A 26,057-nucleotide genomic window follows, 5' to 3' on the forward strand; every position below is an offset into this window, starting at 1 on the left:
ATCCAATGACCCCTTAAAACACACACACACACACACAGCTGTGGATCATTCAGGTGAGAACACAGTATTAAATATCAAGGGGATGTAAACTTTTGAACCGGGTCATTTTTATAAATTCAACTATTATTTTCTCTTGTGAACTATATGCAAACATCTTTTATGTGAAATATCTTATTCAGTTCAGTACTAAATAAACAATAACATGCATTTTATATGATCCCTCTTATTTTGGTAAAATAATTAACATTTTGCAGATTCTGAAAGGGGGATGTAAACTTTTGACCTCAACTGTATATATATATACAGTTCATCCAAAAATGGAAATTTTCAAGTATTTAATACTCTCTGACCATCCAAGATGTAGATAAGTTTGTTTCTTCATTAAAACAGTTCTGGAGAACATGGGTGCAGTGAATGGGTGTCCTCAGAATGAGAGTCCAAACAGCTGATAAAAACATCACAATAATCCACATGACACCAATCCTTAGTCAGTGTTTTGTAAAAAGCTTCACTAAAGTGTTTTAAAGGGGACATATCATAAAAATCGGATTTTTTAGTGTTTAAGTGCTATAAACGGGTCCCCGGTGCATCTGCCAACCCAGAAAATGTGAAAAAGGACAACCCAGTAACTTTGCTTTGGAGAGCCTTTCTCTGCAAGCATGTGAAAAAACGAGCGGCTCAAATTTCACTCCCCCCGTGATGTCGACAAGGGATCTTATTATAATACTATTTACTGTATATCACACTGCTGCCACACAGATCTAATATAAACGTGATTTCTTTCCCAGCCGTTTACCTTCACAGACATTTGTAGCCGACTGTTTTTGTAACTCATGTGTTTTTAACATAAACTTGTGTGTATTTGATAGTTTAAGCACAATAAAACATGAAAGAGAACAGTTTAGTACTCACATGCCTGGTGACAGTCGCTTTCTGTGCACGTGCTTTAGATATGTGCACTCAGAAAACCCCATTTCAGAAGTTTAAACCAATATGGCTTTAAAATGCATGATCTTAGTGCGATAGACATGATAATCAAAACCAAACAGATGTTTTTGGCAGAATATCTGACGTATGAGCTGTAAAGGCACTGTATTCTGGAAAAAGGGGCGGGGAGCAGCAGCTCATTTGCATTTAAAGAGACATGCACAGAAAAAGTGTTTTTGCTTCTACTCAAAATAGGTATTTTCAAAATGATATAATAAATGATCTGTGAGGTATTTTGAACTGAAACTTTCTGGGGACACCTGAGACTTACATTACATATTGTAAAATGGGCGTAACAGGTCTTCTGTAAATAATTATAAAAAGTTTTAGCATAGGCATGTCATACTGCAGACTATGCTACGGTTTGAAATTAGCACTGAAAGACTGCATTGAATTAAACAATGTATTTGTAGTAGAAAAATCAATGACTCGATAGCAAGTAAAATCAATAATTTATTCAACAATTTTCCATTTTTTAAAAAATAAATTAATGAAATACATAAATAAACAAACAACCAACATTAAAGATAATGACCAGCAAGATCAAAGGCATTTAGACAGCAAGAACCAAATGAACCAGCCATTTGGTTTTCAGCAGCTAACAACAGTTAACAACAATTTCGCCAATACCACCGAAAAAGAACAATCATGGTATCTTATGCATGTGATCATCTATATATTGCTTTGGTAAACTAAAGATAATCTACACTACAGTGACTAAACACTATTATTTTTTCTTCAAGTATGAACGTTCCTCCTTTATTAATAGGCAGTTACATCCGCTTTCGTTTAGGATACGTCGTCACCGACCCTGTGTTACGTTACCCTTCACCGTCTTTAAAAGCGCGTACATACCAACACATAAAGCCGCGGTACATTCTTTATATCCTACCATGAAACATTTACATACATTAATTATTCATTATAGGACACAGCTGAGGAAATCGTTTTAGCTTTCACAACTATGACAATCTTTGATGTGTAAATAAAGTTACAATCCACTACAGTACATATGTAACTTCTAGCACAACAATGGTGGAGCTCATGTATTATATGTACTATATGTGAGTAGTGGTTACATTATTATTATTATTGTTTAATTTTTTTGTTAGTTAAGGTTTGCCCTGAACTAAGCCGTGTTTCTAAGCCCTTCTAATTAGAAGTGAATGTGTAGTTTGTCAGTAAAGGCTAACATTATGCTACAACACATGGAAGAGACTAGAAAAGTAATGTGTAACTGGTAGTTGGAGGTGTTTTTATTCATCAGCTCCTGATTTTTTTTTTCCCATCTGGACAGAGCTGGATCATTCCTATTATGCAGTATGCATATGTAGTTTTCTTCATATTTGATATTGAATAATACATTTTTATTGACACCATTAAAAGAAACTTTAAATATTAGTTTCTTTGATCAAAACTGACCCTTCGCAAAAACCCGCTGCAGTGAAAAATACATTGCAGAACAAAGGAAACTGACAACACGCCGACAGACAAGACAGAGCAGGTTACTTCTGGTATGAAACAAGGTGTCAGCTTTAAAATGTTGTCATTTTTTAAGAAATTCAAGCAATAAATATCGTTTTGTGTCGTGACAGGTCACTGTATTGCCTCAATCAATGTGAACCGATCGTTTTTTATGAACACTGGAGTGTATTTTATTTTAACCAAGGAAAGACGTCAATACACACAATTTTTCAAGTGTAAGTCCACCGAAATTAATCTTCTCCTCTGTCTAATTTGTTTGTCAGACAAAATGGGGGATTCTGTGTTTTGGCCTGTCAATCAAGCTGTTTGTGAGGCGTCAGTTAAAGTAACATTTTGTCATGATTTCATGTACTAAATTCCAAATTTAAAAGTGGCAGAAAAATTCCATATTTTTTTCCTCACTATTCCACAGTTTTTGTTTGTTTGTTTTTCCTTTAGCAAAAGCTAGATGACTGCAGGAAGTGGCATCATTTTGGTAAGAAAACAAAATTACAAACATTAGTACAGTAAAAAAGGCTCTGTAAGCAAAAATTAATTGTTATTTTCTGTGGTATTTTGTTGGATATTTGGTTTGTCACACTCTTACAGAAATAAAATAATATAAATAAAAAAATACCTTCCTAAAAATAAGTGATAACTATGGAAGCCCATTTTTGGCACTGAATAAAAAATCTTAAAAAAGGTGACTGCAGCCTTTTTATCTCACAATTCTCACTTTTGTTCTCAAAATTGAGTTTACTTCTTACAATTCTGACTTTTTTCCCAAACTTGTGAGATATAAACTCACAACTTTTTTTTTGCAATTGTGAGTTTACATCTCACAATTCTTTTTTTGTCAGAATTGTGAGATATAAACTCGCAATTGCAAGTAATAAAGTCAGAATTCTGAGAAATACAGTACAAATGAGATATAAATTCACAATTCTAACTTTTTTCTTAGAATTGCTTATATGTTGGAATTCTGTCTTTATAACTCGCAATTGTAAGTTTATATCACACAATTCTGATAAAAAAAGTCAAAAGTTTTGACTTAATATCTCAGAATTTAGTTTACATCTCACAATTCTGACCTTTTTGTCAGAATTGTGAGACATAAACTCACAATTGTGAGTAATAAAGTCAGAATTGTGAGAAATAAACTTGCAATACTGAGAAATAAAGTTGTGAGAAAAATTGTGAGATATAAACTCGTAATTCTGACTTTTTTCTCAGAATTGTTTATATGACGCAATTCTGACTGTAACCCGCAATTGTGAGTTTATATCATGCAATTTTGATTAAAAAAAGGTCAGAATTGTGAGTTTATATCTCACAATTCTGAATTCATTTCTTAGAATTTAGAGTTTACATCTCACAATTCTGACTTTTTTCTCAGAATTGTGCAATATAAACTTACAATTGTGAGTAATAAATTCAGAATTCTGAGAAATAAACTTACAAAAAAATAATTTCTGAGAAATTACTTTTTTTTTTTTCAACTTTTTTAGTTACTTGCCGATTTTTTGGTCATTATTTGTAAAATTTACTAGCAATTTCTGATTAAAAACTGTATCAAAGTAAAAGTTTTTCAGGTTGGAATTCATTTTGGGGTATTTGGAAACAATTGTAAAGCAAGCGAAACTTTTTGCAAGCGAATGCCAAATGTCATGCGGGAACACAAAAGTTTTGTAAGCTTTGAAATACACATTTTCCTCCTTTACTTCTTGCAATTCTGACTTTTTTTCTCAGAATTGTAAGATCTAAACTTTAAATTCTGAATTTTGTCTTGAACTTGTGAAATATAAACTCACAATTATGGGTAATAAAGTCAGAATTCTGAGAAATAAAGTCAGAATTGCAAGACATAAACTTACAATTTTGACTTTATAACTCGCAATTGTGAGTTTAAATCAGGCAATTCTAATTTTTAAAAAAGTATAAATGTATATTTATATATTTATATTTAAGTATAAATTTATATCTCAAAATTGCGACTTAATTCCTCAGAATTTAGAGTTATATTTCGCAGTTCTGAATTTTTTTCGCAAGTTTCAAGTTTACATTTCACAATTCTGAGAAATGATTTTTTTCTCATATCACAATTATGACTTTTTTTCTCAGAATTGCAAGTTTATATCTCATAATCTCACAAAAAAAAGTCAGAATTGTGAGACAAAACTCTAAATGAACTCTAAACTCGAAATGACTTGCAATTGCAAGTTTATATCTCACAATTCTGAGAAAAAATTCAGAATTCTCAGAATTGTGAGACAAAAAGTTGCAATAACCTTTTTTTATTTTTTATTCAGTGGCAGAAACAGGCTTCCATAAATAACTAACTTTAACAAAGAATATTTTTTGAAGTTGCAAATGAACAAAAACAAACAAACAAACAAAAAACAAAGATTATTGGATAAAGTTTTAAAAGAAAATACTATTTCAAAACTTCATGTTTAACTTACATTTTAATTTTACGTTTAATTCAGTTCAATTTAAGTTAGTTATCGATTTTTGTAATTATTTGTAAAATTTACTAGCAATTTCTGATTAAATACAGTTTCAAAGTTTTTCAGTGTATGTTGGAAATTATTTTGGGGTATTTAGAAACAATTGTAAAGCAGGCCGCAAAACGTTTGCAAGCGAATGCCAAATTTCACACAGGAACACAAAAGTTTTGTGAGCTTTGAAATACACATTTTCCTCCTTTCTCATTTTTTTTTTCCACCATGACCCGTTAGAGGTTCCATATCATCCTGTAACTTTTTCCCTGATTTTTTTTTTATGTTTGTGTAAATCATAAAGTTATAATTCATACATTTTAGGTGCCTGAGATTTACCAGAACATATTTCAGAAAGTCTAGCATATCCTGTTATAGAAATGCAACCATGCATTTTTTGAGAAAAAAAAAAAAGTTCAGAATGTACTGCGCAAGAGGAATGACCCAGCTACTGCGTTCCTGTCCCTGATGTTTATACATAGGGCTGAATGCTGTACGCTTTTACAATCACAATGATCAAACTACATCCATTATATTACAATCTACAGCGAGCCCAAACCTCAAGTGCTCTTAATTTTTGGTCGCAAGTTGTTGAATAAACAGGCGTACCGCATTACCCCAAATTTGCCTAAATGCAGAATTCTACAATGCGAATCAATGCATGTGCTCTGAATTAGTGACATAATGAGCATTTTCCACTTAGATGATTTCACTGAACAGTTTAAAAGGTGTTAATGTAAATATACAGTATATAGCACCTAAGTGAAAAAGGAAAGACAAAACACTCCCTAATCCTCTTAGTGTTTTAAGATTCTTATGCTTCTAACACAGTCAGATCACAACCAAGTCCAACACAGCAGCTCGATTAAGAAAACAAATATTACACCTTAAGGACTAAGCCTGCGTCACCTCCGTAGATTCGATGGCCAGCATTGATTGGACGTTGAGATTGTGCTTCAAACCGAATGCTCATTTAGAGTGGCCTGTTTCATTTTAGCAAAATAGAAAAAAAGGAAAAATAAGAGCTTTAAAAATAAAACAAGAGGGTACAGACTCAAGCAACAGCAGGGGACGTGCTCCAGAAACACCAGCGCCATCGCGAGTGATGTTTATTCAACACCACATCCTCCTTCTCTCTCTCCTTCTTCACCCGCTGATAGTGATCTTCCTCTTTCAGATACCAGACCGGAGGCCAGCGGTGCTTCTCAAAATATTCCTGGTTTTCTGCTCACATTACAACACAAGCCCAGAGAGATATCACGGGTGAATGATATACAACAGAGCTCATGAAGCAAAAATGTGTTCACGTAAAATTAAAAATTCTGTCATTTGTATCTATTTACAGCACTTTGAATGTTGTATGCTGTGTGTGAAACACAAAAGGTAGAGTAACTTCACAGCAGGGTTATTTTAGTATTAAACCAAAATCATAAACAACTGATACATAAAATAACCAGTAGCTTAAGTAAAATAAAAATGAAAAACAAAAACCTGAGCTTATTTCAGCTACTTGCTAAAGCAACATTTCTCACTAATTTAACACTAAAATAACTAAATGAACAAAAAATGTAAAATAATCCTAATAATAAAAAATAAATAAATAAATAAATCTTAATAAAAACAGTATTAAATCTAATATAAAATATATTTTATTTTTTATATATAAGCTATATTAAAATATAAATATAATATTAAATAGACATAAAAAACTAATAAAATAACATAGAACAAAATGAATTACCAAATTAAAGTGAAAGCAGAAAATCTAAAAATGAAATCTAATTAAAAATGTTAATAAAGGAACAGTGTGAGCATTTAACAAAAAATATATATACTTTTCTGCTTTCAATTTATTATTTGTTAAAGTTTATTTTTTATTATTTTTTGGTAACCCTTTACAATAAGATTCCATTGATTAACAGTGGTTAATGCATTAACTAACATTAACTAGCAATATGCAGTACATTTGTTACAGTATTTATTAAAGTTTGTTAATGTAAGTTAACTTAATTCAAATTAATTAAATTAAATTAATTAATACAAATTAATGTTAATTCATGTTAATATTACCATTAAAATGTGTGCTACTTTTATTAATTATGTCATTAATTATACAACTTCTGATTTTAGTATCGCATTATTAAATGTTGAAATTAACATTTACTAACACACACACACACACACACACACATATATATATATATATATGTAAACTACATTTAAATAAATAGTTTTTATGTAGTTTATATATATATATATATATATATATATATATATATATATAGATATAGATATAGATATATACAGTTTTAATGTAGTTATATATAATATATATAACTACATTAAAATAAATAGTTTTTATTATTTAATAAATAACAGCATACTGATTTAGTGAATTTAACTTTTGGGTGAACTATCTCTTTAAAAGGACACTCATACAGTATGTACTCTGTAATGAAGCAAAGTTAAATATTATTACAGGTGCTTTAAATCATGCATTTCCAATGGTGGCGGTTTGCATCTGTCTCATAATTGTTCAGGAAGTGTTCTAACCTGCTGATTTCGACTTGATCTCTTTGCGGTAATTGGCACATATCCTGTTGTAATGGGTGCAGATGTGGTGTAAACACCAGGCAGCGAGTTGATTAGCATTATGGAACTGTCATCAAAACAAGAGAATAAAAAACAAGACGTTAACGTTTGTATGTATTTAGTCTAAATACTGGAATATGATCACTGTAAACAAAGCCTGCCATCTTGTATTCTGAAATGATATATTGTATTTTACTATGAATTCTCACAGCTCCTGGCTAATCTTTGAAGGTTATTGTACAGTAGGCTTAAAGGAAGACAAAATGATACCAACAATATAGTGACTTGTAACACTGGTTGCTCCAAGAAAACCAAAACTGCAATAGGTTTATTGTAAGTAGCTTTGTATGAAAGCATCAGATAAACTGCATACTGTAATTACAGTCATGCCAGATATTTACAGATAGTGGTATTTCTTCAGTTTAATATCGACTGTATTACTCATCTGTAAAATCATGACTGATTTTATTGTAGAGACACTGGATATTTACAGGAAACATCCTGTGTTTTTAAATACTGTTAAATTACAGTTTAAAATTAAGCCTGGATCTGTTTGTTTACAGTACTCTGTTTGCAACTAATGTTGCCAGTCATCTCTTTAAGTGTATGTTTTAAAACAAAATATTTGCTAGAGCTAGAAAAATAACCTACCTGATCTCATGACGAAAATGTACCTGTGGGAACTTTATCACAAAGCGCAAAATAAGTACCCATTAGTACATATTGGAAACTGCAGTTTCGAACAGAAATGAACAATAGAGGTGGTAAAACAGTGAGTGTTTTCGTACAGTTATGATTACAACTCCGTCTGTTTCGCTTTCCAGACATAACAAGCTTGCTCGGTAGCTCATCCGGTAGGGACAGAACTGAACTTAGGATGTGGAATCCTTGGGTATGAATCCTGTGAAAAACATGCTACAAGATGAGCGATTGAAAACAAGCTGAAACGGCATGCTTGTGATTGCGTTTTTACGTCACATTCGCTTTTGTTTATACTATCGGGTAGGTTTAGGTGTAGTGCAGATGGTACGTTATTTTAAAAAGTCATGGAGCGTTAGAGTTATAGCGCCACTCAACAGACATTTCAAGTCAGAACTGCGGTGACACATACAAAACCGACGTCACATGAAACGTACGTTCATCTGTTCCAGGGAAAAGAACGAATACTCTTTTAGCGCCACTCAGTGGAGATTTCACATCAAATATGTAATGAAACGGTACATATTTCGCCACTTGCCAAAAAGTTTTCACAGGTACATTTTTGTCATGCGATCAGGATGAAAATAACACACTCACAAAAAAATATATCTTTTTTAAAATTATTTTTCTGATTAATATGGAATGATGAACACAATTACTGCAAATTCTATTTTTATTCCATGAGTCTACACTAATGTTTTTAGCACGAACATATAATGCAAATTAGCCTTGGTTCTCAATCCCAAATAAATGGCTATAATTATTCATTTTATCCTCAGAATTGAAAAAAAAAGTGTAATAAAGGTATTGATATTGGACATAATGTCCTTGGCAGGACTCAGCAAAAAGTTGCCATTAAACAAATATTATTCAATTATATTTCCTTTATACTGATTCAAATTCATATTATTTCCTTATATAACCAGGTTAAAAATTCACTGAGATCAAAAATCTCCTTTACAAGCATGACCTGGCTAAGAGGGCAGCAACAAATAACATAAATATACAAAATGTATAACATCAAACACAACATAACACAATCATGAATCATAACAACAACTTATCAGAAGGATAAAGCATAGAATCTGTTAAAATACCTAAAATAACTCATTCAGTGATGTGAGTATGGTCAGCTTTAAATTATTTTGTAGATTATTCCAAGCAAAATAAACATTTTAATTAGCTCTGCTAGGACCCGAGAAACCTTAAAGGGATAGTTTACCCAAAAATTAAAATTCCGTCATTAGTTATTCACCCTCGGTTCCAAAACTGCAAGACCTTCGTTAATCTTCGAAACACAAATTAAGATATTTCTGATGAAATCTGAGAGCTTTCTGACCCTAAATAGACACAACAACCATGCAACTACCACGTTAAAGGTTCAGAAAAGTAGTAAGGACATTGATAAAACAGAGAAGAAATTGTGGAATAAAGTCGTTATTTTTGTTTTCTCATAGCTTTATAAAGTAAACGTTGATCTACTGATGTCACACAGACTATTTTAACAATATCCTTACTAACTTTCAAGGCCTCGAACGTGTCAGCTGCATTGGTATCTATGCAGGGTCAGAAAGCTTTCGCATTTCATCAAAAATATCTTACTTTCTGTTCCAAAGATGAACAAAGTAGGGACGCTCATTTTAACCAGTTAACCATTAAGCGACAGAAAGAATTTTGACCGATTAATGCAATTAGTTAAATGGTTTAAAAGGTCTTTTTTTTGTAATTTATCAAAATATTTTAAAAAGTTTGCTGGATGGTTAAAATAAAATAAAATAGCATTTTTGAGAAAACTATAACGTTAAGTCGCATTTTATTATTACATTCAAAAATAGACCTGATGCCGATGCGAAATGTTTAAACAACACTATAAACATAGGCTAGGCTATTTTAGTTTCCCTCACTCCACAAAAAAAGAACAAGAATGAAAAATATAAGAAGCTAGGCTATTTAAACGACAAACCAAAATGAATTAGTTTAGGCTAATGCGCGACTGAAACTAATGTTGGGTCTCTCATACGACACAAATCCAAATGTTTTCATATTTGAGATGTATCCTTCTAACAGTGTAAATGACTCCTATTCATACAGATAATTGAAACAGTATATGGTTTGCTTTTATTTGTGTACATTCACAGTAAAACTAATCTTTGTGCTTTTGTAAAATAAAGAAAAATAGGATGCCACTTTCAGCGGTCTTCCTTTTTACACAGCACAAACATGAACCAAACTCTGCATCCTAGCTACTTGTTGCCCATTTTTTTCTTTCGTTTTGTTAATTAAGCAAAAATATTTATCGTATAGGCCTATTCATTCGTTATATATAGCCTTGCTTTATTATGTTTTTCTCTGTTCGCAGAAGCGCTGCAGGTGCGTGGCGTGACGTGTCCATGTGAATCCCAATTTTCTGTAAAACTAATCTTTGTGCTTTTGTAAAATAAAGAAAAATAGGATGCCGCTTTCAGCCGTCTTCCTTTTACACAACACAAAAATGAACCAAAACTCTGCATCCTAGGTCACAGACACTTATCCTTTCTAAAATAATTAAATTCTAATTTAAAACAATCTTATGGGTTAACGATAAATAATTGGTTAACAAGCATCTGCTGTCAGTTAGAAAATATAACCCGAAATGAACATCCCTAGAACAAAGATCTTGCGGGTGAGTAATTAATGAAAGACATGAGGGTGAGTAATTAATGATAGAATTTTCATTTTTGGGTGAACTATCCCTTTTAGATATAACAGGTCATGTGAATGAAGATTAACATGCATTAATATTATATTATATTTGTAATTTAATTTGCATTTAGTATGTAGAGATATAATTACGACAAAAAGTTCTACCGTTCAGAATGATTAATCGCCACTCACCACATCAAACCTATGTGATTAATTATCACCAATATTTACATTACAATATTAGCACTAATATTTACATTTCTACATTTTGCTGACACTTTTATCCACTATCAATTATCCACTTTAATAACAAAAAGTAGATTTACCTGAGCAAGCTCTAGATAGGTGAGTACCTCTCCATCGATATCCTGTCCATCTTTAGATGCTTTTACTAACTCGCTCACAGCGTATTGCTCTGAGGAGAGAAAACATCTGTTAAACAGAAGGCACATTTAGATTTTTCACTCAGAATTTGCTAGTAAAATTCACTAAATAAATTACAAACAAATAGCAAGTAACAGAAAGACCAAAATTGTATTTTCTTCTAAACAATGTTCCAGTAATCTTCAAACAAATTTGAGTGTATTTTATGCAAAGTTATTTACACAGACTTATATTTCACGATGCTTTGCTACTCTAGCAGACTGTAAATAAACTGCGGCACGAAAATAGAACCTCTTTTTTCCTCAGGGGCGGTGCAGGCTACGCAAAAACCTGAGGTAAATAGCTGCATCTGGAGTCACAGATAAATTTCAGCCTGTCACCACCACGTCATTAGATGACGTGCGCCGGACAGATTGTAGTGTGTGCCACACAAAGCTCGGCGGAGACGTTCTCTTTTATTTGGCACCTTGACATGGCTCGTTGCTAGGCAACACAGAATGAAAGGGCTAAAAGGCCTGTTTGCTTTAGATCTGAGGTGGCCGAGCGGTTCTGCCCTGTGCTTGAGGAACGCGCGTGTTGTTTTGTGTGTCATTCGGAGCGTGTGGCGGGGCGTTGGCAGAGAGCTCACCTGTCAGGGCGATGAGCCGTGGAAGGCACAGTCTGTTGGCCAGGGCGATTAGCTCCATTGGGTCCAGGTCTGCCATGGGCGACAGCTGATTGGTGTAGAGATACTCCAGAACTGCCTGCATACATACCCTGCTGGTGTTGGGGAATGAGACCTGGCAACACACGTGTACGTACGTCATTATTCTTCAAACAATCAATTTCTTCAATTCCATCTGGTGCCGCTAAGTCGGCGTGAAATAGCGTTTACAACCCATTGACTTCTGAAATTTGACAGTTCAGAGGGAAATCGGAAATCGGTGGGGTAAAATGTAGAACAAGACTTGATTTTATCCTCAGGGAATTGATTTCGTGGACGTCTGTATATGACAGTTTGTTGGAGAGGTTGAAAAATAAGAGGACTTGTTAAGATCTATCAAAGACGAAAATCGGTTAAGAAGTAGAGCAAGTTATAAGTTGCACAAAAAGCCTGTTGTAGCCTGCAGATGTTACTCCAAAGATTTGTTTTTACTCAGTCTAAACCAATTTGTCAGGTTGATTTAGTCAGACTGCTGTACATTTTGACCATAATAAAACCAATTGATTTGGACAAAGTTGTTATTGGAAGAAACATTTTTTTTTTAAGTTTCTTGGTAAATATAATTAAATGACACATTAAAAGTCAAAAGAATTTTTTTTTCCCGAAGCCTCTTCAAGGCTGCATTTATTTGATAATAATACAGTAAAACACTAAGCGACAATAAAGACATTTATAATGTAATAAAAGATTTGTATTTCCAATAACACTGAGCTTACTATTCATAAAAAATCCTGAAAAATATATCATGGTTTCCACATAATTATTAAGCAGCAAAGACTGTTTTTGACATTAATAACTGAGCACCAAATCAGCATAATAAAATAATTTTTAAAGGACCATGTGACCCTGAAGACTGGAGTAATGGCTGCTAAAAATTCAGCATCACAAAAAAAATCTCATTTTAAAATATATGTAAAAAGAAAACTATTTTAAATTAAATTATAATGATATTTCACAATATAACAGTTTTTACTGTAATCTGAATCTTTTTTACCAATATTGTACAGTTGGAGTCAAAAGTTTACATCCCCCCTTCAGAATCATTAAAAATGTTAATTATTTTACCAAAATATTAAGGGGTCATACAAAATGCACGTTATTGTTTATTTAGTACTGACTTGAATAAGATATTTCACATTTAAGATGTTTGCATATAATCCAAAAGAGAAAATAATAGTTGAATTTATAAAAATGACCCAGTTCAAAAGTTTACATCCCCTTGATTCTTAATACTGTTGTTACCTGAATGATCCATAGCTGTGTTTTTTTGTTTAGTGATAGTTGTTCATGAGTCCCTTGTTTGTCCTGAACAGTTAAACTGCCTGCTGTCCTTCAGAAAAATCCTTCAGGTCCCACTAATTCTTTGGATTTCTCTGAAGAACAGCAGGCAGTTTAACTGTTCAGGACAAACAAGGGACTCATGAAAAACTATCACTAAACAAAAAAAAAAAACACAGCTGCGGATCATTCAGGTAACAACAGAGTATTAAAAATCAGGACCAGGTCATTTTTATAAATTTAGCTATTATTTTCTCTTGTGGACTATATGTAAACATCTTTTATGTGAAATATCTTCTTCAGCTCAGTACTAAAAAAACAATAACATACATTTTGTATGATCCCTCTTATTTTGGTAAAATAACATTTTTAATGATTCTGAAAGGGGGGAGGGGGTGTAAACTTTTGACCTCTACTACATATTATATTATTGTTGTTATTACATTTTCTTTTTTTATACAATGATTTATTGAGTTATTTTTTAAGGAAGTTTAATGAAAAAAAAAACTTTTTTTGGAATAACATGTACAGATGAATTAATGCATCAAAAGATGACTAATGTGTATTAAAAATGTAAATAGGGCCCATTGTGATTTCATGTTGACTTTCATAGAATTTATAGGTTATTACAAAAGGAGTGTAAAACTCAAATTATTAATCAGTATAAATTTGAATTCAACCATTAAAAAATATTGTGTGTTTAACAGACTCTGGTTAGCTGACCTCTGGTGTCGGGACTATTCAGTCTTTAATCTCTATGAAACTAACAGCCGGCTCTCCAGTAGTCCAGCATTACTAAGCACATTTGTACAGACCACGCAGATAGATGCTGCTACGTAACTCATTACATAATACTCTTCAAGGGCAAGCACATTAGATTGCTGTGTTGTGCCGGGCTAGTCTAACCACTCCAAAAGAGAGTGCAAGAAACAGAGGCATCCTCTTACGTATTTTAGCAAGCAAGCTGTGGACTTAAGTCTGAAAGTAGGACGCTGTCTAAAATAAAGCCGTCCCAATTGTTACACTGGCATGAAATGTCAGAGCACTAAGGCAAAAAAATAAAAAATAAATAAATAAAAAAGACCGGCCATCAAGTATTGAGTCCCTTGTGCAAAGATTAGCTGTAGAGGAAAACATATCACTGTCTCTGAATGACGTCTGCTTTTCCTCCTTAGGGAGGAAACTTGGTCTGCTTCATTCCACCTGTTAAAGAGGAAATTAATGAACGGTGCCACAGATGAAAGCGTCTATTTGGACAGTGGAAACAGGATTTAGCGTGCATGTGGCAGCCGTGAAAATGAGCGTAATGTTTGCTTCAAACAGCAGGAAGTAGCTGTATTGACTGTGCATCTCAGCTCATTACTTATAAATTATGCACTTAAATGGGTAGAAATGGAAATATCTTTATGTTGGTAAATGTACTATAAGGTTATTATAATGAATAAAAAGTAATTGAAAAGACAAAAACTAGAAAAATATTTTTAAATATAGTAAAAAAAAAAAAATGTTATATAACAATTTAAATGTGCACTAAAATATACTCAAAAACTCTATAAATCTCAGTAGGGGGAAATTACTTTTGAAAACTAAATCTAATATGGAAACAAAATAAAAAAATGAAAGCACTTTCCCAAATTTCCACTTTAACAATTACTACAGCTAAACTGAAATTGAAAATCAATGCAAATGAATGACATTTTCAAAAATGTAACAAGAACCCCACTATATTGTGAATTAAATGTCTTGTAAGACAAACATTGTGCACTCTAAACAGGTCATGAGAGTTGACAGATCATTCATCACGGCAGAAATAGATTTTCAAAACGTCACTTAGAGACACCACGGCTAGACTATTTTAGTTATTCAGGAATTTGATGCAATTTGTTGGCAAGCCAGTGTCTGTAAAATGTGTCAGTGCGCATCTATTTGAGTATGTAAGCGCATGTAAATGTCTGAACGGTGTGACCTTGTACCATCTGCTTGAGAACTAGCAGACTCATTAATGCTTAGGACGAAATAAAGATGTTCTGTATACTTGACAGTGCCCTAACTGGAGCTCATTAAACATTGTTTTCACACTCACCTCGTCATTTGCACTCTCCATGAACGAGCCCCCGAATAAGGCAGCCATCCAGTCACAGCTAGAGATCAACAGTGGTTTGTGGGCATTAATGGTGCCGTCATCCAACCTGAACACCACATCTGCAAAGAGAGTCCAAAAGATATCACTTATTGCATCTTTCACCTAGCTTCAGCATATTTCAGGAGACTATCATATGTTACCTGTGAAGTTATTCTTGGTGAGACACTCTTTGATTCGGTTGGCCTTTCTCACATGGAACGCTTTTGTGATCTCTTGATTCATGAAGCCTTCATTGTTCATGATGTTCTCCACCATCATTCTAAGATCAAACACTTCTAGGATCTCTGCGATCTGAGCGATCTTCATCAAGTCTTTCTCCTTCTCATCCAGCTCACCAGTGTAGAGGAAGCGTAGGACAGCGCTGAAGGGTCCATGGTGGATGGAATGATCCATCTTGACGACAGTCATAAGAGTTGGCGTACCCGTGACCGGATTGATCACATTCTCCTTGTGGATGCTGTGGAAGGCCTTGCTCCAAGAGGCCAGGGACAACTTGGTGCGCCGGTGCATTCCACTGAAGCTCATCATCTTGAGGGTTCCATCACTCTTGGATGCCCTGAGCGAGCAAGGTGACAGACTGGGGAGAACGGTGACGTCCTCTTCTGTGTCCAGGCTTAGCGTGCGCATCAGTTGATCCCGGCCATGGCGCTCAGTTACCACCAAGCACTGGGACTCGTCTGAGAAGTCCATCTGAAAGAGGTCGAAGAATTTGGAGGATGAGGTAGACAGGTAGATCCTGTGGGCAAACAAGTGGATGTGTTCCTGAATGACGAACATAACATCAGCGCACAGGGGGCTCTCAAGAAGCTGCCGAGGGCCATCCCGGTTTTTGGCTGGGCACTCTGGGATCTTAATAAGTGGCGGAGGAGCTTTGGGTGGCAAAAATGGTGCCTGCAGCAGAGGTTTCTGGACCTTCCTCAGGTGGGACTTCCAGAATTGTAGGTGGCGTCTGGAGATGAGGGCAGCTCGAATGGCATTATCAAAGATATCCTTGATGCCAAACTGATTGAAAACGCTCGTCTCGTAGTATGGGATGCCAAGCTCTTTGGCAACCTCCCTTCCACTCTCTGGAGGCAAAATATCTCCGGGTTTAATGGGCCTATAAGAGACAAATAAATATAATCAGATCCTGAGTAATTGTTTCATGGTAATTATAAAAGAATAGAGAGAAGAACAGGGGCTTTACCAGTACCTTGATAATGGTCGCCTAGCTCTATTGACTGCCTCCAGGTCAGCGTAGCGCAAGTCCAGCTGGCAACCGACCAGGATGACAGGTGTGCGTGGACAGAAGTGCTTGATCTCGAGGTACCACATGGTTTTAACATGGTGTAGGGAGTTGGGATTGGCGATGGAAAAGCAGAGAACCACGACGTCAGACCTTCAAAAGTAAAAGTTGAGAAGTAAATCAATTAACTAATGAAAACAATGTCTAACAACACAGGGCAAGACACCACATAACACACATGCTAACGGGATTGTAAGCCAAGAGTGTCGAACGTGACAGGTGCCAAGCAGTATCCGTAGCAAAACCACAGTCCTTCGGTGTTTGGTGGACATGCAAAACCTGCAATCTCAATGCCAGCCTGACATTGACCCGTTGACAGCACGCAAAAAGATTGCCTTTAGTTTTCACAAGTCTAATGCCGGAGACCACAAACTCCTTCGGCAATGCTTTTTTTTTTTGGCTGCCTCTGTGAGGACTAGAACAAACATGATGAACGAAACAGACGAAACAAAAGCACAAAGAGGATGACATGCAGACATTCTGGCGCACTGCTGGCATACCTTCCTGTAGCAAGATTAGTACAAAGTCTATCCTGGGGAGGGGGGCAACACCCGTCACCACACGAGTAAGTGAATAATGTACGATCACCCGTTTGCCATTGTCCACAAAAGGAATCGTGCATTTCTTGCTGACTGGGCAAGCAAAGGTCTCAGCTACCACACCACACAGTTGGCAATGCAGAGAATTATGGAGATGCTAGCAGGCTTGAGGACTTACAGTGTCTCTCTTATGTTTCACGGGCTTGCATAAAGATCATAGGAGCCCTAAAAACAAAAAGAGGCACAGAACAATGCTACATAATAATTTGCCTTTGTAGTCAACAACAGTTCAGGGAAATCTATCTGAAGGAGAACAACATTACTGCCAGAGTCTATAATGACAGTCCAAAGGGACAGTAAACCAGAGTCTGATATCAAATAGCTTTTGAAGTTAAAGATATCTGACTGCTTTGATATGGCACTGCATGGTCCCAATAATTGCTAGGCTAAAGCCTATCCTATCCTCACTAATGGTTTGCTGAAAACTAAACATCTCAGGTCAAAATGGGGCTCTTGGCCAATCACCCTAGCGCTCTAGAGAAAAGCCTGTTTGATGGTAAGCCAGAATCAATGCACTTCTGGTAAAACATGTAGCCTAGGACTTATTTGGGCTTCAGAATCTTTTGGCGAGCCAGCATGGAGGCAATTGCCCTCTCGATAACTAAACAATACCTCGCTCAACCTGAATAAATGAAAGCAAATCAGCATATAAGCAGCAATTAGCTTTATTAACCTTACATCATTCCAGGGAGCACAACACTCAACATGTCATTAATTAGCAATAAAACAACACTCAATATCAGAAGGAGTCATTTGTAAAATTGCTGCATCCATGCAAAAAGGTCCTTTTCTCCTTTAGGTAAACTCACATAGACTGATTGCGATAAAGGTTGTGTTTTCCCACTGTCAACAATGTCAGCTAATCGCCCAGATTTATGACTTTTCTTTTGCAGAGCTGTTTCTTCTCATTCATCACTAAATGAACCAGTCATTCTCGACAAGGGGTGGGAGATATGCGAGTATGTTTAAGTGATTGAGATGTTGCTATTGTGTTGCATGGCTATTAGTGGGCAGGACTGCGGACTGCTTCAAGTGTAAAAACATACGTTCTACAGCCCGAAACAAGTCAAGATGAGGAATATCTTGTTAATTAGGGGTGTTCGTTTGGACACTTTATGTATATTATGCCGAATTGTTGTATATTTTTTATTTGGCTATTTGACTCAAATTTTGAATCTGTCTCATCAGATTTTAAAGTCTGTTTATTTTAAAGTGAACCCCGGGTATTAAGACTTATAGCGTAAATTATGTCTCTTGCTGAAATATGTAATAGAAAACCCAGGAAAGATTTACGTTATTTAAAAAATCTACATCGTTTTATACATATTTTGGACTATGGGGGGCGCCATTATTTTGATGACGTCAAAAGGTTGCACTCTGTGAGCTACAGTACTGGCACTACCTGTTGCTATTTTTACTGTGACACAACCCGGAATACACAACTCGAAAAATGTATTCAAATACTGATACAATGCCACACTGTGTGGCTTTTGTTTGTAATTTTCAGTTGAAGGGCAACAAGAGAAGCTATGTTAGTCTTCACTGCTTTCCTAGCGATAAGAAGAGGAGAAAAGAATGGGAAAATGCCTGTGGACAAATAAAACTTCCTAAAGACTTGCGTCTTTGTTCTCTCCACTTTAGTCCTGATGCCTTTGAGGCTTTTAGTAGGCCACAGCTACTTAAAGAGCTTACAAATGGCACAGACAAGAAACGCTAGATGCCATCCTGGTAGGATGTAAACATGCCGGCGCTTGTCATGATGCCACGGCCATTAAAAGAGTTTCTCAGCACAGATTTTACTCAAAATCTGGGAGCGTTTAGACTCATTGTGGGGAAAAATTGATAGTACAAGCCTATGGTTATATCCATCGTCACCCGTAAGCTCTTTCAGTAACTGTGGTCATTGTACCAGTATTTTATTTTCTAAGTTGTGTTGCGGTAAAAATAGCAACAGGTTAGCTCTCAGAGTGCAGCCATTTGACGTAATCAAAATAATTGCACCCCTCATAGTCCAAAACATGTATAAAATTATGTGGATTTAAAAAAAAACGTAAATCTTTGATGGGTGATATTAGTATACTTCAAGCAAAGTGTCTAATAGCTTTGTACTGGAAGCAAGTGGAAAGGCCAGTGTACAGTGGATCAATAACATGTCCTTCTGTTTAGCGATGAAAAAGATCACTTATATGTTGAAAGGTAAACTTTCTTCTTTTGAGAAAATTTGGACACCCTTTATATCAAATTCAGATTTTGGCAATGAAAGATACAGGAGAAGACAAGATAACTTGACACTTGACCTATCTTCCTCTCTCCCCCTTTTCATAGATTTATTTAAATTAACCACTGTTGAACAATTTGTTCTTATTGCTGTTTTTTTAATATGAAAAGATGTAACTATAATATTGTTGTATTACATTGTTATATTTTGATACATCTCAGTAAACAGATTGTTTAAGTCAAAAATCTTTGATGGGTTTTCTACTACATATTTTAGCAAGAGACATAATTTATGTTATACTGTCCGGTTGATACCATTCTTAAAAATATATTCTTTTGTGTCCCACAGACAAACAGGTTTGGAACAATGTGAGGGTAAGAAAGTAATGAGAGAATTTTCATTTTGGGGTAAACTACCCTTTAAATGTTACATAATGTGAGATTTATCATTTGTCTTGAATAAATCACATCTTTTGCTCTGCGTCCATAACGTTCTGCATATAAATAGAAAATAATTAAATGAGATGAAGCAGCATTTATTTATAATTTATTTATAAATTATTCAATTAACTGGATTATCCAAAAATAGAAATTACCACATGGTTATTTATTATACAAACCATTTTTCATTGACTAACAAATTGAATAACAATTATTAAAAACAATAAATACAGAAATAATAATTGTGATATACTTATATTATATTATTGATATGATGATACCAAATACCCCAACCTGCCCATGCCTACTCTAACACAGACTTCTTACTCCTATGTCTGGTAAGTACAGTTTCAGAGAAGTGTAGAGCCTTGAAATATCATTCCTGTAAAATTATGGGTTACTCCCCCATGTATACCAGTCACACAAGGAAGCCCGGAGTAAGATGCCTAGCGAACATCTAGAGGTCATTCATTGGGTCCGAGCCAAGCTTTATGAGTCCGGACCTCAATGCCCTGGTATTATTTTTAGGATGCAATAAAGCAGGGAGGACTAAAAATATAATTCCATTGAACATGACTGGCCCAAAGTCAGGGAGCAAGGCATGCTCTCCAGGCAACAAGTCAGGTGTATCTGATTGAAATTGTCTAGTGTATCTGGATTGGGATTGGTCTAGCGTTGAATCACAAAATATTCTCTCTCATAGGATAAATATGCAGAGAACCTCTCCTTAGGTTTCTAAAATCTCCCCTCAGACTGTCAGAGGAAAGAACCGGGTCATATTTATGCTCCTTAACACCATCTGTTACACAACTCCAAAAGGACATAAGAACTGAACACTACAGGAATATAATTTCTTCTAACAGGGATTCTAAGAGTGTGTCTCTTTCCCCTCCCAAGCCGGTGTGAATCATAACATGAATTTGGATGCTAACAATCTATTAAGCACTGGAAAACCGATGACTAAATTACCTTTGACATGACAAGGTCACTCAATAAAATGTAACTGGTAACAAAACATGGCTGTTTAACAAGCCATGAGCAATATTCTTCTGGTATTATTTCTGGCCACATTAAGGAGATATAATCAACAGCTGATGCTCTTTTTTAAAGGAGCTAAAATTTTTAGTGCACTTTAATTCACTGGACAGTGCACTGCTAGTGAAGTAGGGAGTGGATTGAGACACAGGCTAGGTTTTTAACATTATTAATCAAGGTGCTTCTTTGATCTCTTTCTAAAAAAAAACTAAATAAATAATGTGTGACATATTATGCATGACTGATCATGACACCAGGCAAACCCTATCCATTAAAGCTGACCAGTACTTGTTTTATTATTAACAGATTATAAACATTAAATGACCCTGAATAAAGTAGCAATAATATGAACATGAACGCTGCATGCTATGCATTCTAAATTTCTTGTAAATACATCTGTGAACATAACATAACTGATGTTAATTATGTTACCGCCACTACAAAGTCATACCAGAATGAGAATGTTTTGTTTATCCTGCACTGAAAATGCCAGAAAAGAAAGCATAAAAGCAGTGAGTGTGTGATGAACGCAAAGAAAGACCTCATTAAACAAGTGCTTGACACAAAATGGCCATGAGTTAACATAACAGTGTTCAGCTGTCATGTTCGGCACGCATTCAGTTGCAAATAGCTCAGTGTCTGATGTCAGAGCGAATGATGAAAGCATCTGATGGCAGGATGCTTCCGGTCTTTCTGTTCAGTAAAGTGGTGGCACTTGCAAACTGAAGAAGCAATTAAGATTTTCTCCAGTGATTTGTTAAGATATTAACCAGAGAGCACTGTGAAATTTTCTCATGCATACCCTTATATTAATGTTATTTTCAACATTGTAGTTTAAACTGAGTCACACTGATTGTCATAATAAATTAATTCATATAATGCACCCTAATGCAATTCATATCATTTGAAAAGGAATTTAAAGGCATAGTTCACCCAAAAAAATGTAAATTCTGACCCACATGTTCTTTTATGACTACATATATTTATTCTTTGGGGAACACGAAAAAAGACATTTAGAACAATGCTCACGCTCCTCGTTTTTATACAATGAAACTGAATGGTGACCAACAAAAAAATCTTTAAAATGCTGTAAGCCTTCTGAAGTCATACAATAGCTTTGCAAATGCATTAAAATGAGTTGTGATTGGAAAAGCAGAACAAATTTGAAAACATTATATTTTTCGTTTCTCAGTTTTTCGAAAAAACAAGAATTCGACTTAAAAATGGATAAACAGCTTGAATATTCAATATATTATTATTGAATATTTGGTGACAGTTTTTATACTGCACAGAACTGAAGAACTTTGGTTGACCAGTCATTGAAAAGGGCCATTTTATGCCCTCCCACTTGTGGAAACTGAATTGAAATTAAATATTCAAGTTATTTATCCATTTTCTACCCTTTCATAATTCTTTTTTTTTTTTTAATTAATATTTTTTTTTTTAATTTTTCTGCTTTCAGTATTACATAAAAAAAATAATATGTGACCCTGAACCACAAAACCAGTCATAAGGGTCAACATTTTGAAATTGAGATTTCATAAATAAGCTTTCCACTGATGTATGTTTTGTTAGGATAGGACAATATTTGGCCAAGATACAACTATTTGAAAATCTGGAATCTGAGGGTGCATAAAAATCTAAATATTGAGAAAATCACCTTTAAAGTTGTTCAAATTAAGTTCTAAGCAATGCATATTACTAATCCAAAATTATTTTTTTATATATTTATGATAGGAAATTTATAAAATATCTTCATGGAACATGATTTTTACGTAATATCATAATGATTTTTGGCATAAAAGAAAAATCTATAATTTTGACCCATACAGAGTTTTATTGCCTATGGCTACAAATATGCTAAAGGATCACATATATGTAATGTACATGGACCATACAAGGACATACATGGACCAAGAAGCATAATTTTAAAAACTATTTATTTAAATAATATACTTAATTGTACAGTAAACTTAATTGTATTGCATGGCCGTATAAGACTTGGTGTTTTTGTCCTTTTTAGCTTAGTCAACTCTTACTTCCATTATATGGAAAAGAGCAGCATGAACATTCTGCAACACTTCTTTTTAAGTTCACTGGAAGACGGTCCTATTGGTTAGGCATGACAAACGGCAAAAGTGTGAATTAATAACCACATTTTTATTTTTGGGTGAGCTATTATTTTAAATCTACCAGAAAGTGCAAATCAAACAGATTCTATTCGTACCTCCCGTAGGCGAAGCGTCTGTCTTTGTGATGGTCTCCAAAGGTGTCCCATAGCCGGAGGGACACGCTTACGTCATCCACAACGTCTCTGGAACGTTCTAAGACCTGCGAGAAGTCATAACATTAATTCGGCTTTTAAAGTAGCACCCGTGCCCCAGAGCAAAAAAGACCACAGGCGTATTTGATCTTTTCAGTAATCTGTTTTCCTTCCACTGGCTGAAATTTAAATGAATCCTGACGGAAACAAATCTGGGTATCATGCGCTCATTATCTCCAGCCATGGGCCTGATGTAATGCTTTGATAAAAGCAAGGTAAATTTAATTGAGAGAATATTTACCTCTTGACAGACTCTGTACTGGTCGATGGCCCAGACGGTGGGTACATGGGTGGCCAACAGTTGGTACTGGGTCAGGGTAGAGTTGCAGGCCCGGGCACAAATAAGGCGAGTCTTCCCCACGGCATTGTCTCCAACAACAACACACTTGATGGTCTCTACGTTGGGTCTTTCGTAGTCCATGTTTAACTTGGGTACCCTACGACAAAAGGAATTATTGCACAAGAATTCATACATACTGATCAGAGAAGGGATTTCATTTCAGATCTATTAAGCTGCACAGAGCGATGACCTTGCTGTGGGTCAATGAAACCTCAATATAATACAGGACTTCTTGTTTTCACATTCCTAAAATAGTTGCCCTATATTATAGCCACATCTTGTTCCTGCTGAGCTGGTCAAAACCCAACCCATATGACTTTCTTGTCGGATGCAGTGTGTATGACTGCAATTAAATAATAATACATTTTTTAAGAAAATACAAAAAATAAACATAAAGTGTGTTTCAAAATAGTGTGTGTAATGACAGCTCCGCCTGTTACTTTGGCAAGTGCATCTAATATAATCATAGAATAACAACAGTAAAGGTCACCCATGCGATTTTATTACTTAATATTAAAACCATACAATTATTTTCCACATCTTATCTCCAAGGGAACATTTTATTACGTAACACAATATTAAATTACTGATATGCCTTTTAATCACTCCAGTTAGAGAAACAACTGGAAAGACGCAAATAAAGGGCATTATGCAAAATGCAGCATCACCTTTAGTTTTCACCTTCACACTTCAATACATCTTCCATTGGATCTTTTTTTAAAGGTGAGGTGTAAAAAGAAAACCATTCTCTGAAAAATCATCTTCATGCACACGGAGACCTATCTAAACCTCAAAATTCAAACTCAGCATGATGTTAATAAGCATATGTCAGCTATATGTAAAATTGTAAATTAACTAGGGTAGTAAGGCATCCATTCATGCACCTCTATTCATAATAGGAACTCTATAACCAACCTTTATGCACGGTGTAATAATAGATCAATTGGCATTTTTAGGCTCTGTTCAAATGTAACTCTAGGACATTTTAGCTGGAATCAGTTCAGCTGCTGATCAAAACAAACATACACAAACAAACAAAAACTCACTAAAACTGTTAACTTAATTGCTGTCTTAAATGTTTTAAACCAAAGTGGCGCCAAGATGCACTTTTTCCAACCATTTCAAATACAGATGAAGCCAAGTTAAAACAAAGTTGAAACTCTGACACTCATAAAATCAAGCAGACATAATGATTTTTATTCAGAACATAAATGTGTTGCAGTGACTGTCGCACTAAAGTGTGAACTTGCAGCACAGTCACTAAATCAGAGATATGACGATGCATATAAATTATGTAAATATACACATTTATGCACACAGTAAAAGCAGATGCAGGTGCTCATGCAAGGCATCATCTTACCCTTAAAAATATTACCCGATGTTTTTGGGTAATTTAGATTCTAGCATGAGAAGCAGAATTATGGATAAAACATTTTCAGCGCTAGGTATGAACTTGCAAAGCAATAGTTTTACCTCAGCTGTAATGCATTGAGAATCCTGACATTATTTTACAAAATGTAATTTGTGGACATAATATCATTCTAAACAATGAAATAAATCTATATTTTCATTTACAATTCTATAAAAAACGACGTTGTTTCTGAAGAAGTTGATGAACTGTCCTACAAGGGTGCATGATGAATTACACGAGGACGCCACCCTGCAAACAAAAGCCATCACACAGTGGACACAAGCATACGTACCGTGTCTTTGTGATGTGTGTGTTTATTGTTGTCAGAAGTCAGTTCAGTATACAGTGACTGCAGCTTGCTGATGTTATGAAAGAAACAAACGCTCGTCGCTAGCTGGGCAAATGCTGCAAAACCATCTCCCAACCGCCACTACGTCCCCGTCTGTGAGCAAAGAAAAAGTTAATTCCTATATATCTGCAAGCGTACAGACTGACAAATATGCGGGGATAGTGTGTCCTTCCCGTTCGCGAAGCTCTTTGAGAGAATCATCATCTGTCGCGAGTCAGATGCGGCTTCCATTGTGACGTCATAGAGCCGCTGCTATTAATAGAACGCGCGTACGATTTCATTCAGGAAAACAAGGTGCCTCATATGTGCTGTGAGCCAAAGAAGAGCATCAGCCAGCGTCTTGGACGCTTATTTTCAATCAAACCCAAAGCGAAACGCGTTCATTTAGACTGAGAAACGTCTTAAAGGTGTCTTAAAATGTAATTACTCCTTTGACTTGACATGTGACTGCTTAAGTGTCAGTCACTGTCAAGGCTGGCAGCCATTTAAGATCTGGTTTAATCTACAGTAAGGCTGTCGAACTAGACATTGATGCTGTAAATCTCCTCAGGTTATATGAATTTATTTTACTTATTTTCCTTACACCCTGATTAGATGCTAAACGGCTGACATGTCTGTGGTCTACAT

The 26,057-nt window shown here is 35.0% G+C and overlaps 1 protein-coding gene across 1 annotated transcript; it reads right to left on the reverse strand.

Moving 5' to 3' along the window:
- Positions 1-1,427: 1,427 nt before the first annotated feature.
- On the reverse strand, positions 1,428-25,647 carry rhobtb1 (Rho related BTB domain containing 1). Its single transcript, XM_051124513.1, has 10 exons — positions 25,374-25,647; positions 23,572-23,767; positions 23,235-23,338; positions 16,623-16,808; positions 15,571-16,529; positions 15,371-15,489; positions 11,935-12,085; positions 11,249-11,337; positions 7,503-7,608; positions 1,428-6,173 (listed from the first exon to the last, which is right to left on the reverse strand). Exons 2-10 carry the CDS (start codon positions 23,749-23,751, stop codon positions 6,004-6,006), a joined length of 2,064 nt encoding a protein of 687 aa, XP_050980470.1. The 5' UTR covers positions 23,752-23,767; positions 25,374-25,647; the 3' UTR covers positions 1,428-6,003.
- Positions 25,648-26,057: the final 410 nt, after the last annotated feature.

The sequence above is a fragment of the Labeo rohita genome, chromosome 12, assembly GCF_022985175.1.
Source record: "Labeo rohita strain BAU-BD-2019 chromosome 12, IGBB_LRoh.1.0, whole genome shotgun sequence".
In the NCBI taxonomy this organism is placed as follows: Eukaryota; Metazoa; Chordata; class Actinopteri; order Cypriniformes; family Cyprinidae; genus Labeo; species Labeo rohita.